Source organism: Larus michahellis, chromosome 6, assembly GCF_964199755.1.
Source record: "Larus michahellis chromosome 6, bLarMic1.1, whole genome shotgun sequence".
Taxonomy (NCBI): Eukaryota; Metazoa; Chordata; class Aves; order Charadriiformes; family Laridae; genus Larus; species Larus michahellis.
The window spans coordinates 21466954-21481199 of NC_133901.1; the positions used below are offsets into that span (position 1 = coordinate 21466954).

Consider the following 14246-nt stretch of genomic DNA (forward strand, 5'->3'; position numbering starts at 1 on the left):
TACACAAGATCTCATCTGTTTGTTGGTAAAGAAAAACTTGTAAATGACATTTATTGACAGCATGAATACAAAAGCACGGTAAGGTAACCACTAAATTGCTCTGGAAGTCTTTCGCACTTATCCTAGCTTCCTATGGACTGTGACATTTCCTCTTGATGACAAATCTCCAGTATGTAAAATGAAAGAGGTTCTCTTGCCCTTGCTTCAGAAATTGAGCAGTTTTACAGTTAGACTAAAGTCAGCACTGGATGCCAGATGAGTCAGAGTACGCAGAGCTCAACTGCTCTAAGTTTCAAAATGTTCCATTTGTCCCAATCAATGCACATTAATTTCAACAACAAAAAATGGAATGTTTTGCCAGGCAGTGATATTAAATACTGCTCTGTTTTGTATACCCACTCATAATGAACCACGTCGCATTTATTTATTCATTATTGCTTTTGGCCTTTGTCTTCTGTATAGCTTTGTCCAGCCTTCAAAAGTCTACTAAAAGCTATGGCTGGAGAGAACATCACAAGCCTGCTTCTCTCAGTGGGACTGCCCCAGTTTAGACTGCAGTGTGTTGAGAAGATCCCTCGTATCCAAGCCTTGGAGTGAGACCGGAAAACAAGACCAGCTTTAACTTGAAGTGGACAGTTCATTTACGCAATATCTGGCTTCAGATAATGAAAGGCACCTGCAAAAAAAGCAAAAGAAGCTTTTTAAGTCATGCTGTGACAACCTCACAGCATGGGGCCATGCCAACTACAGGTTGACATTGTCATATTTAATACTGATATATCAAAGGAAAAGGACTAATATTTTTATTCCCAGGACAAGTTTGACAAAACTCTATGTATCTGGGATTATATACTGTAATGATTCTTGAGCTGACCTCATTAAGAACATGTGTTTCTAATAGTGGAATGCCAGTGGTTATTTCATTTTGGACAACCCTTATGTTTTACCTAATGGCAATCAGGTTTCATGTCTCAACAATTAATAACATCAAGATGTTGTTGACATCACTTAAGAAAATAATTATGCAGCAGAAATCTTGCTCAAACAATCAGCTATCTCACCAGCGCACTCTGCTCAGCTTTGGAGAGAAGTAATAGTCAGCCATTAGGATCCCTGCTCATAATTCTCTTTGTTACAGAGCAAAAATACAGACTATTGATAAACCAGTACAATATTGCACTTCCCAGTGCAAATGTCCAATACTCACTTTGTCCGTACTGTCCATACTGGTAGCCTGTGACGGGGTCCATGCTGTAACCCGTGGTGCTGTAGGTTGGTGGGCAGTAGGACTGGGACGTAGGCAGGCTGTCTAAACTCTTCATATGATCTAGCCGCTGGCTGCAGCTGGCTGAGACAGTGGTGGTGGGCTCCAGGCCCCCGGTCAAAGGGGACAGGGCATAATCAGTTTGGGGCTGGTGAGGCACCCCACCGTGGTTAGTCAGGAGTCCCATTACCTAAAATGAAAGGTCGAATAACAGAAAGAGTTAAAATACGTGAAGAGCTGTATTGCTTACAGAGCCACGGGAGTTCTCAAGTCTATCATTTGATTTCCTAAAGTTGGTATTCAAACTATGCTTTGAGTATCCAATCCAAAAAGGAAGTGGAATTTGGTTGCATCATCCAGCAAAATAAAAACTGATGGCTGACAACCAATAAAAAGTGATACCGAGGGCAAATAAGGAAAAATAATTTTTAAAACTTTTATCATTTTAGAGTGCCTGATTCTCCCGTGCTCCAGCTGGGATCTCTGCAGATGTTTATTCCTTGAGGACTCAATTAAAAGAGAGTAAGAAGCAAGCAGTGGCTCTTTAGCCACGCTGTCCTGCATGATCTACAAACACAGAAAAACTGTGAAAAAGCTCACACAATTTTTTTTCCTTTTTCCAAGATTAGCAGACATTGAAATGAAATTAATTTGGAGCAGATCACAGCAACGATACTGATGGAAGTAACAAAGAATCCCAGCACCCAGAACAACATGAATATGTGGGGAAGGGGCAGAGCAGCCATAAATCCTGGTGCTGCAAGTCCTGTGTACTGGCCTGGAAAGAAATTAATGTGAGAGAGTAAAGTTCTGGTCATAACACCAGTTCCCAACTTCATTCGCTGAGTTAGAGGACCCAACAGAAGGCATTCCAGACCAGCTTCAAGTCGAGTGTGACTCCCTTAATAAGCTACTTGTACACAAACAGTTATGAAATTAGCAGTCAAGGCTAGTTGAAAAGAGATTACAGGAAAATACATGCCTGTCCCTATAAAAGCCCAGCCCTCTAGGACATAATTTCCAGTAGAAAAGCAAAAAAAATATTTCAAAACCACCTGTGCTTTCAAGCAGGAGTGAAGGAAGCTACAGTGATAAGTTATTGTTGTACAAAAATCACTCATGCTACAGGCTGCTGTGCATTTCCTTTCCCGGCACATCTCTATAGCACATTTTGAAAATAAGTACTACTGAGAGAACTGCTTGCTTCGGCTGGAATAAGTTGCACTTCAAAGCCTGAGAAAAAGTCTGCTGCTTATAATGGATGGATGACGCACAGCTTCTGCCAAAACAGCGTATTTTGAGTACTTGTAGGTTGTTCTTCCTCTGAGAAGGGATTACTTATGCTATTTGATAATTTATTGCACTTCTTACCATGAACTAAGAAGAAATTATTAAAATTGGAGTCTATTTTGTAAAGAATAAATCTATGCTCATAGGAACATGTCTGGCTCCTAAAGCTCTGATGCTCCTTCTTGAATTATATTTATTTTCCATCGCAAAAAAAAAGGGGGATGGTTATTGTAGGGAGCTTGTGGTCTCAGCACCGAGTTTTGTTTGGATTTTAATAATTAAATGAAATAAGCCCCAGGGATCATGATTTAAGTAGGTCTTACATATCTGATAAGGAAAAGAGCAAGTGGCACAAGCAGGGTACTTCAAAAAGAGACACCCCGTACCTGCATCAAGGACACAAAACATCTCTGCATCAAATGCACCCAAGACATCTCACCAGAAAAAAAAAAAAAAATGCTGATAAAGAAGTTGAATTACTACTTACAGCACTAGAACGTTCACTTCTGCTTCACTAAGCAGAACAAGATGAGTTTAACTGATGGTATTTTCTGAATGTTTCACAAACTGAAGTATTCATGCAAAAACAAGTTTCAAAATATATCCAAAGACTTTACTTAGATACTGAAATCTTATAACTTTTAGGTTAAGAACACAAAAGAATAATTTGTATTGAGGCTGTAAGATATTTTCTATTTAATTCAAATAATCTTTTCAATGCACAAAGCCTATTAAAAGAATCTGAGGTTAACATAAAACAATTTAAAAAAAAATCTCTGGAATCACCACAGATTGAAAAATCATGTTATTTGCATAGCAAGCTGCACAGCAGTTTGTCCCAAAACCCCCTAAAAGCTCAAATAACTGGGCTCTCAACCTCTTATTCTAAAAATTGATTCCTGAAAAGTATTAAAATTTCTAAAGATTATTTTAGAAAGTTTTTCTATTTTAGGAATTACAAGTATTTTTCCTCATACCTTTGGAAAATGATTTGGTCCTGAAAAATCTAGCATGCTTAATGATCTGACATGGCATCAGCAGGATACAATACTAGAACCTTTGTTCGTTTAACTTATATTAATCCATGTCCTTTAAAATTAACACTAATAGAGTTAAAAGAAAAAAAAAAGATCCACAAAAACACATAGCTTAACTTAAACATTTACATTGAAAATTACTACTTCGGAAAATATTTATGTTGGCACAAGTATCATGGTTTTGACTACAGTTTAACATACACATGGTTTATCAGAAATATCTGAAATAAGTGCACAGCCCTTTCCATTCCCGCACAGCACCTATGCAATACCAATATTTCTGGGGCTTTACCATGTTCTGTTCCAAGTTCAAGGGAATGGGCTGGGCCAGCGTTGCCCTGGCAGCCCCCTGGAGTCCCGATGGCACTCTTCTCTGCCCGCACGCTCTCACATCACACCCTGTCTCTACCTGCACTTTAGGACCGATTGCTGAGTTGGCCAAATAGTCATTTTGCCAACTACGTACTTTAACTAAACTTTTTTGTTTAATATTTTCAGCAGAATAGAGCCCAAGACAACACTATGTGGACTTTGCCAGCAAAAACACTGAACTAAAAAGCTTTGGAAGTTATTTTAGAGTTAGAGATTAGCCTTGAAATTTAAACCTGGATCCAGACTTGGTCTTAAAAGCCACTCCAATTTCAGTAGCATCTATATTTGGATGGAGATTTATCTTCTCTGACAAACTAAAATTAGCATTTGATGAGATTTACTTTAAAAAAATTAAATTAATCAGATAATACAAGTCTTTAGGCATCCTTTTATTAAGCGCATATGCAGCCAATAGACACTTTGGAGCAGAACTGACACAGCTCTCTATCTTTGAGGTGGAGAAAACTGAAGTCTGAACAGTAACCATCTTCTCAGAAATATCTTCTTCAGAGGCCTTCAGAATCATCCTGCAGTTGATTAGTATCTAAATAATTAGATTTTTGGTCATGTCTGTTCTGAAAGCTATAAGGGAAGTAGCCTCAGGGCAGAAGTCTTTCGTACGGTATGTGCCATGACCTTATCACCCATACAAGGAGTTACAGGAAGGGCATGGCTGACTTTCACCTAATCAATTAGAAAGCCATTAATGGGCCACGTCTGCAAGATGCTCGGCACCCTCAGCTTAGTGGTGTACAAGAGACACACGAAGCTTTGGATTTTGCAACTCAGATCTCCTGCTGGTATGACACAGTATAGTTCTAAAGAGGTAAACAGATCTGATTGTTTTACAATAATTAAGGAAGCAAATAAATTTATTCAATCCATGTATCATCCAAATTACTGGAAAATACATACTTCCCTCTGAATTACTTTGGGAAAGACAAAGCAGTAATTGTCAGCCTCACTGATCTGGATCCCAAAGGTGATGAAAGAAAAATCAAGGGTTGATCTGACACCTGGAACCAAATGCCGCTGTAACCATTCAATTTATTTTAGTAAAGAACTCCTATCAATGTGAAAATAAAACAAAAATAATCAGGCTGTAAGATTTTGGCTACTTCTATTTTGTTCTCATTTAAAAAAAAATGCACAAATGTTGACGCATAGCCTTTGAGCTTATCTAATAAAAGACAGTATATATAATTGATAAAATAGTTCTATTGGAAAACAAAGGTGCAATTAAGAATGAGCAAAGAGAACACAGTGAACTGCAACAACCAAACTCTACAGGAAAGTTTTCAGACAGCACAACCCAAGCAATCCAAAATATTCATTAGGACAAATCCCTTGCTGGTGGGGTCAGCACAGCATCACTAGCTGAGGGTATGATCCAGGAAGAGAAATTGAACGATGAAAGACTTAAAGACCATGTATGCAGCATGTGGTCCATTATCAGCTATTAGGAAATACTTCTATTATCAACAAAATAATGACCATTAAGCTGAGAAAAAGCTTATTCTATTTAAATGAAACATTATGCCTGTTAATGTGGTTGGTATTTTAGGATGCAGGACCTACCATAGGCACAATAAAATTCTCATATGTTTTAATTCATTTACGCATGCCTGCGTTTAATATGCTTTGTGACCATGTCTGCAATTAATATGATTTATGAGAAAAGAACATGTGCAATATTTTTTGGGTACAGTGATACATTTTTTTTTTCCCCTCCTGTGAATGAAAGATTTAATGAAACAGCTCAAGGAAAACTGTTGGCAGTTAACGTATTAAGTTGAACTGACAGAATCATGAGTAAACTTTAGTGGAGTTAATGATATCCTCTTATCTGACCCTGACACATTTGCAGCATGTAATTTACAGAAGCTCTGTCCAGGGAATCTTGACAAATGCTTCTACCGATGTCAGGGCAATGTTCCATTCTAATGTAAAACAGATGTGGGTCAGATACCCTCATTCATCACTAACACTGAAAATTTCAAACTTCTTCCGAGATGAATGGCATTACCTGCTGTTAACTCTTTTCACTGTAGAAAAATCTCTCAAAAACAAAATGTTGCACAAGAAAGAACACAAAAAGGATGGTTCTAATGCATTAGAATGAGATATTTTAGAAGCTCAATTAAAATTAATTAGCTACATGGATCTATACCTATAGGATCCTAGATCCATGTTGCTGATTCATTTTATACATATGAATATTTTTGCTGAATGTATGAAGAAACCCAACAGAAAGCATTTTTGTGCCAAATGGCAAGCACTAGGAACCATGTACTTGGGTAATGAAAACAGGAGCAAATACACTGACTTTGAGCATCTGATGATCTGACCTTCTGCATACTCATATCAAATGAGACCTCATACTGATTTCACACCACTAGACATCAGTGGTAGCTACACTGAAATTACAGAAGGTGCACTGGTGTACGTTTAGGGTAATTAAGAGAATAACTTGATCCTTCATGAATTATATTTTTATCTACAGGAGATTACTAATGTTCACAACATTATCACAGTCTGTCACTGAACTCATGTCTCTTTTCATGTGCTAGATCATGGGAGTCACAGGGTTACATAACGTTATCAAAATAATTCAAATAGAAGGTAATTATCTAGCTCCTGGTTGTATAGAAAAGCTTAAAAAAATTCAAGACAAGTGAAAAAAGTAATACAGAAAGCCCAAAAAGGAACATATACTCACAATTTTTATATATATGTATTTGAATATATTAATGTATATATATAAAAAATTAAACATCTAAAAACTTTTTCAGACAGTCTCAGAGACTGTAGACTCATGAGTTTAAATGCTTAAATATGACAATATTACATACAACAGTTCATAACAAGCCTAAATTTAAGATTACGTAGCGCTCTGCCTGCGAGTGCTTCTCCTCCCACCTCCTACTCAACCCAAAACACAAAAGGAGGATTCTGGCCATCATGAAAACCATCCCAGCTGTCTCTTCCCTCCACAACTGGGGTACACAGGTTTGTTCCCTCTGAAAGCAAAACAAAAATAAAAAACACACCTTTTTTTTTTTTTCCCCCTTTTTAATTCAAACAGTATGTGATTTTATTTTGCTGGCAGATGGCCAGGGGATGGGATCTGCAAAGCTTTCATAGGAAGACTCTCACCAAACTCAGCATTTGTCCCTACAACAGCAGCTACTGCATGATCTACACCTACATGGCTGGATTTACCAACAGGAAATTCCTACAAAATCCTAGCCACTTAGGTAAAAACATTAAGTTATCCATAAATTTGGGGGGGAGGAGATAAAGGACAAGCATACCTGGAGGAATCCAACCAGTAAAGAAGGGTTCACTCATGAGGCTCCCATTAGCGTATACGCCAGGGCCTCTAACCTAACCAGCACTGAGGAAAAACAAGTATTTTGCTATTTCCACTAGGGGAAGCTTCTTTGTATTCTGACTCAGCACTCAGTCTTTCTTCTATAAGAAAATTATTACTATTACCGATGCTCCAACAAAAAATCAAGATGAAAATAAAACAGTTATCTCTAGAGAGGTAGGAAGTTTTGAAGGAATTTGAGTCCAATGCATTTAAAGATATGGCTTTCTAGAGTGACTTTGCTAGGGATGAAACCCTATTCTTTGTGATCCCACAGCAATATTTGCTTTTCACTGAATCATGCCATGGTATTTTTAGTACCTTTCTTTGGAAATCTAAGATATAGAGCATAATTAAGGACTCCAGCGAGCTATCTGTGATTACTCATGACAAAGCCCACATTAATGTACCAGTCTGTAATTGAATAAATATGCAAGTATTTGGATTCCTGTTGATATTTCTATTTTGTAAATTCATTAAAAAATTAGAAGTTCACCGATGCAGGCCAGTCATATACTCTATAAAGAGCTGACTCATACTTTCACTTAACAAGTGGTTCAAATTGAACTTCTATGAGTAGCAAAAGCAAAAATTATTTTAAGGGCTACTGTGACGCTGAATACTCAGCCTGCGTATATTCTAAATGCTACAAATTATTATGGAAGAAGAAAAGTCATTTTTGTGAGCAATATCATTAAGATAAGCAAGAAACGGATATGCTTTATATATATTGTATCATTTTACTATAACATTTTTTTATTTAAGATGTCTACACCTTTTATTGCATTTCTAAACATTTATTGTCATGAAGTTACAGAACAATTAGCTTAAATTCCCAGAAAAGTCCAGGGCTTTTTGAATCTCTACATAAGATCTCTGAGCTGGAAGATGAGACCTGCATTTTGAAGGCTGAAGCCCCAGAGGGAGAAGTTAAGGTGGACATTCAAAATGTAAAGTCAGCTGTTTATTGTTGTTGTTATGTGAATATATTTTATTATATAGGTTATATAGAAATGTATTTATAGTATTTAAAACATTACAATATTTACAAAACAATAAATGTTACTATTCCTGCACAGTAACAATTACACAACTATTGGATCCCATCTATTTGTACTCACTCCAAAAACAGAAATAATCAATCCCATTGGCTGAACTTTTTTTTTCATTAAAAAATAAAATCAAAACAAGAACTCGTGCTCTTGAAAAACGATACCACGTGAATTAACTTTCTTCCTCACAAAGAAATCCCTGACTTCTGTCTCATGTTCTTGGGTCATTAAGCAAAGAGCTCTCAAAGCCAAGATCATTGTGACAGAGATCATGAGCTTCTCGTTGGTGTGGGACTTGGATCCAAATGAAATGTTTCTGTGGGCAACCAGTGGGACAGTAATTCAACAGAAGGCATAGGAAAAAGAATAATAAATTCATAGTTGCTGGGTTTCCCCCTCTTGTCCCTCTTAATGAGAGAATGCAAGTTTTTAGCCACTGGTTCCTGTGTTTCCCTTAAAAATAGAATTAACAAGACAATATGAACATATCTAACCGATTCGACAGCAGCATCAGATCCATACTTCAGGTTAATGAAAACCAAGTGCTCTTAAAGACTTAAGAGAAGCCAATTGCCTAAGATCTCTCTCACCAAAAAGAGTTACAGGATAATTCTTAAACTCAGGCATTGAAATGTTTTGACAGTAGAAGTAAAGCAACCTTAAAACAGCTTGCATCTTTACTACTGTTCACGGCAAAGTTTGGAATTTTCTTATCAAGATTTTTCCTGAGTTCCAGGTAATAGCATGAGAACTGTGAACGTTGTTAAAGACTGTTATGATCTATACAACCATTCAACATTCAATCCACTTCCCATTTTGAAACTTCAGTCTTCAAAGCTACTGGTTTGACTCAATTATGGGGGAAGATGACAAGGAAGAAGGAAAAATAGAGCTCAGAATTTTTCTAGAGAGCAAGGAAAAAAAAAAAAATTATGTCCAGCAGGGGACAGGTTACGCACATTTGTTCTTTTTCCAGTAAAAACTTAACACTGCAGTACTATTTAAGCCTGGCTGTCCTACAGGTTAAATACAGAAAGCAAGGAAGTGGGCAGCAATGCGAGCAGAGTATTGCCGCTCCATCTGAATCCACAAGCAGTCCAAAATGGCACGCTTCAAAACCAGCGAACTGCCTGGACTGCCTGGTGTAGGGCAAACTCCGCTGCTTTGACATTAATAAAAAGCACATGACAAGGTCAAGGGATGCCCATGTACACCGGAAAAGCCTTTTTCCTTATCTTAAATGAAGCAGTTCAAAATATTGATATCCCCTCTTAAAAACAATCTGCTCTCTAGTAGGACCGTACACCTGCAGTTGCAAGACAAATGTTTTTGCAGTCGCTTTTCTGCTTTCCATGGAAGAACCAGCAACGACTGTTAATGCCGGGATCAGAAAGTGACATGCCAATTCAGAGGCACGCTTGAGTCCCATACGCACATATTAACACATAGATATGCTACTCCTTAATAATTTTGAGTTAGCAAATGTTTGTTAAAAGAAAACGCACATAGCAACTGAAACTTAATTTGAAAAGGAAATACAATATTCCCATAAATGTATGCATGAAAGCCAAGAAGCTGCATAATAGGCATAGAAAACATAAAAATATGCAATTTACATATATTACACACTAATAATCTCTGTTCTGACATTATATTTAAAGAGCTCTGGCTGAGACAGCATGCATGCAGTTTGGCTGCTTTTTCATGAAATACAAACGAGGACACCCTGGCTACCAGTTCCCCAAGGCATTAATCCCTGTTTTATTCCTGCAAAAGTCAACCCTTTGCAGGTCTGTAAGACAGAGGTTCTCTAACCACAGCCAGGTAGGAATGAGTAAACCAGATGAACGAGGAGAATAATCAGTCATGTAGAGATCTGTAGATCTTGTCTTGATGTAAAAACATGTGGCATATTACCAAGTTGGTACTCTTTCTATTCTCTTATTCATTTAAACAAAAGCAACAACATTTTATTTCCCAGCCTGAAGACAGGTATATTATGGAGCATTCTGCTTCCTAAAACTGACCAAAACATACAGTCCTCTCTAACTTTTAAGTTCATGGCTAACACTATAAAAATAAAATTACAGGACCTTAGCCATCTCTGCTTGTCCTCTGCCTTCACCCAGTGCTTGCCTTAAACAACATACCTGTCCATCATACTCCAGGACAAAGTTAGAAAGGAAACATCCTGTGTGGAAAATAAGGCTTCCCTGGGGGTCTGCGTGTCAGACCCTCATTTGGAATAAATTGAAGTCAAGGAGGGAACAGAGGTTTAAGTCTACTAAGAATATGATACCGAGAATCTTAATATTAGATTTTGTTCTGCACGTTCTGAGGTTTGGGGTTTTCTAAAATCACAAAAGTTTATTCAGGCTTCAGACAAAGCCCCCCCCTCCCACTAAAGTCACCATAAATTCAGCTTTACACACAGTATGTCCAGAGTGCTTGCCCGGGAGAGAGACAGTGATGGGTGGAAACATTATGTTAATTGCTCACACACCCAGATTTATTGTGGTCAAAAATCCACCAGCTAGTAAAAGGACCCTCTCTCCTTCTCATCTAAATTCCACGCACACAGGCAGGGCACTGCAACATGCCCACTCAGCAGGAAAACTCCTGTTTTCTCTTTCTTCATGAAATCCCCAAGACAGGGCTGCCTTTTGACTTGCCAGCCGCCGCTCAGCAGCACCTGCGCACCTGTGGGAAGAGCCCTGAGGATGCGTGACAAAGGGGTGCACTGCGACACACCCCACGACTAAGGGTCGTTCCACACACAGTAATGTCACAACATATGTGACCGACATCTGAGGCCCTTCTTTCAGGCGTAAAGCACAATCACTGTTTCACTAGAATCCCACAGTTTGCTGCACATAATTGGCATATTTGAGGGTATATCACTTGCTTCTATAAGCACAAAGCCTAGGTATGTCATTTTATACATACGTATGTTTTATATGTGTCTCTGAGTCATTGTTCAGGCCCCAAAATTGTTTCAGAGAAGCTGCTGGTAACACTGCATGAATTTAGGGCTGGGTTTTTGTTTGTTTGATAGAAAGATCTTTATCAGCCAGTGAAGGTAACAATTCAGTTGCCAAGAAGCTGTTCAAAATCTAAATGGATATAAGTAATCTCCTGTATGCACTCAGTGGTGAACATGACGTCAGCTTTTGAGTAACCAGCCTTCTGCTAACCCCGCTAGTAGAAGTGCAGGACATGGCCAGGAGCTCTAAGCCCTAGGGTAGGAAAAGGCTTCAAAATTGTAAGGAAAAACAACACAAACCAGAAGTTTCATAGCATAAAGACAGGGCTGGGTGTAAAGAAGCACAGTAACTGATTAAAGTCATCTAATCTGCTCCAGGGATCTCCTTTTGATTATATCAAACCTCAAATCAGCAAGACTTTGGGGGGAGGAAACCTGGCCTCACTTTTTTGTCCCACTTTGCCCAGACATCACAAGATTTCTTTACTGTTACAACTCCACTCCTGTGTCCCAGACAATAAAAGCTTTGTGAAAGGAAAAGATTTTCCATAGCCAGAACGAACATACATTTAAACTGACACTAAAAACTATTTTTAATGGATTAATACTGAATCACAGAGATATTTATGTCAAAATTGTGGAAGCCTTGCACACTACAAAACTGGCCATTTAAAAAAAAAAATAAAAAATGAAGCAACTAATATAATGTCATGGCTTTTGCTGGAGATTGCATTCAGGAATCAGAATTCTTTAGAACAAAATCCATTCAAGTCTTGTTGGAAGTACATCCATTTGTTTTTCTGTTGGTATTTTTTTCCTGAGGTTTCAAGCCATAAAGTTTTGTACCCCACTCTATGCTATAGGAATCTGTGAAACTTAATTACATTTACTGTTACAAAAAAGGGTTTATGAACTTTTGCCTTTGGGCAAAAATGTTTATTTCATTGCCTTTGTTATTCATTCTTTTCAACTCCAGTGCCTTTGAACTTTTCAGCTGCACAGAGTTATCACCGTTGCACAGGAACCAGGAACTGTACTCCTGAGATGCAAACCACAAGTTGAAGAAAACGAAGGAGGCAAAGATATACGAGTCGTTATTTTGGCCACCCTTTGTGCCATTAAAATCTCATTTTCTGCCTATTAGAATGCCCTCTCCCTGCTTAGGCAGTGGTGATAGTCAGTGATTAGTGTGTAATTGAGTATAATTGTCTTTTCACTTTTCATTTGTGTCATTCTGAGCTCCTCTCTGTTTTTCTAGCCACTGAGAGGAAAAAAGGGTAGAAGAAGATAAAGCTGTTAAAACTCTCACTTTCAGCCCTGAAGAGATTCCTGATTGTAATTATAGATTGCATCCTCTTTGTGACTTCTTAGAATTTAGTGGACATCTCTTTCCAGGCACCTGGGCAAAGCTCTCGCTAATAAAATAAACGGCCATCTATTCAAGCTTTAACTAATAATGTCAGCTTCAGACAGATGCCGCGTGTAGGAAAATTTAACCAACCTTTTGACACTCAATTATCAAGGCAATTTATTAACATGATTTCCTAAAAAGAGCTCATGCAAATTAGAACAACAATTATGGTATTCATGCATTTATATATTGCCAAAGAGCAGTAATACTCCTAATTTATGTATTTATAACTCGATTATAGCTCATCTCATTGCACACTGCTCAGCCCTTGGAACTCTCCTCATACAACTTGCCTGTAATTTTCCTGGACCATTTGGTAAAACCTTGGTGAGGTTATCTTAAAGAGATATTTTAGTCATAGAAAAACTACATGATCTACTTTCTGTACCTAGCCACTGATCTTCAAGAAAATAGCAGTACATTATGAACGCTTGACAACTGAATGTAAACATGAAGCCTGCATGATTACATTATAAATCACTTGAAATTAAATATAAGCTATGACTCTTGATTCAGCCAGTAGAAGGAAAAAAAATAAAAAAAAGAAGGAAACAAGCAAACTGAAATCATGTGGCTTGTATAAAGAATACATTATGGTTTAAATTTGGCAATTCATTATACTGTGGCCTGAGGGAATAGACTCTTTGGTTCTGGTATACAGCAAATCCTCTGTCTGAAAACACAGGACTGACCTGAGGTGAAAGGCCATTGCCAATGGCAGGGTTCATGGGATTTGAGGGCCCGGACGGAGGCACAAAGCTGTCTGTATAGCTGGAAAATCCATGCCTGGTGCTGGGTAGGCAGTAGGCAGAGCTGCTCTCTGGATTGGAAGGGAGGCTGCTTTGGTGTACAGTGCTTGGAGGGAGAGGCTGAGGTCTATGGACGGTACTGCTTGGATCAGACACGGCTAGAAGCAAAAGAAACACGTTGATATGTTTTCCTCCTTTTTTCCGGCGTAATAGGTTCATTATGTGAACCTCAACTTGACAGAATTATATCAGGACCTGCATCTAAGTACTGGTTAAATAGAAAGGTAAATTTTTAATATTGCTAGATATTTAACTGGCCAGTAAGATTACACAAAAATCATAGCAACAGACACATGCAGTTTTCAGACAATGCTAACTGGACATATATTGTTCAGAGTTGATACAGCTATATTTTTTAGATATATATATATACACATACATATGTATCAAAAATAAAGGAAAAAGCATTATTTACTTAGAAGACTGGTAACAAGCTTTCACCTCCTGGTCACAGCACAGAAATTCTGCTGCGATTTGTAGTAAACCTCACAATGGATAGGAGAAGCCCCGGGCTTTGAAAAATCCCATTAATTAGAACATCCACCAACAGTAAGGATCCAAATCCCAAGGAGGCAGCAAGAAGAGCACAGTAACTCGTTTTATAAAATCTCACCTGTAAGGTTTTTCTTTAACAGTAAAATCTAGCATAGCCTAG

At 38.0% G+C, this 14246-nt stretch overlaps 1 protein-coding gene across 1 annotated transcript in view; it reads right to left on the bottom strand.

The window, feature by feature from the left end:
- Positions 1-298: 298 nt before the first annotated feature.
- PAX3 (paired box 3) overlaps positions 299-14246 on the bottom strand; it is an 82695-nt gene continuing 68747 nt past the window's right edge. Inside the window, exons 8-10 of the mRNA XM_074592351.1 lie at positions 13475-13689; positions 1208-1454; positions 299-676 (exon numbers count right to left, since the gene is read on the bottom strand). Coding sequence (XP_074448452.1) covers positions 642-676; positions 1208-1454; positions 13475-13689 — 497 coding nt within the window. The 3' untranslated portion in view covers positions 299-641. The remainder of the gene's footprint in view (positions 677-1207; positions 1455-13474; positions 13690-14246) is intronic.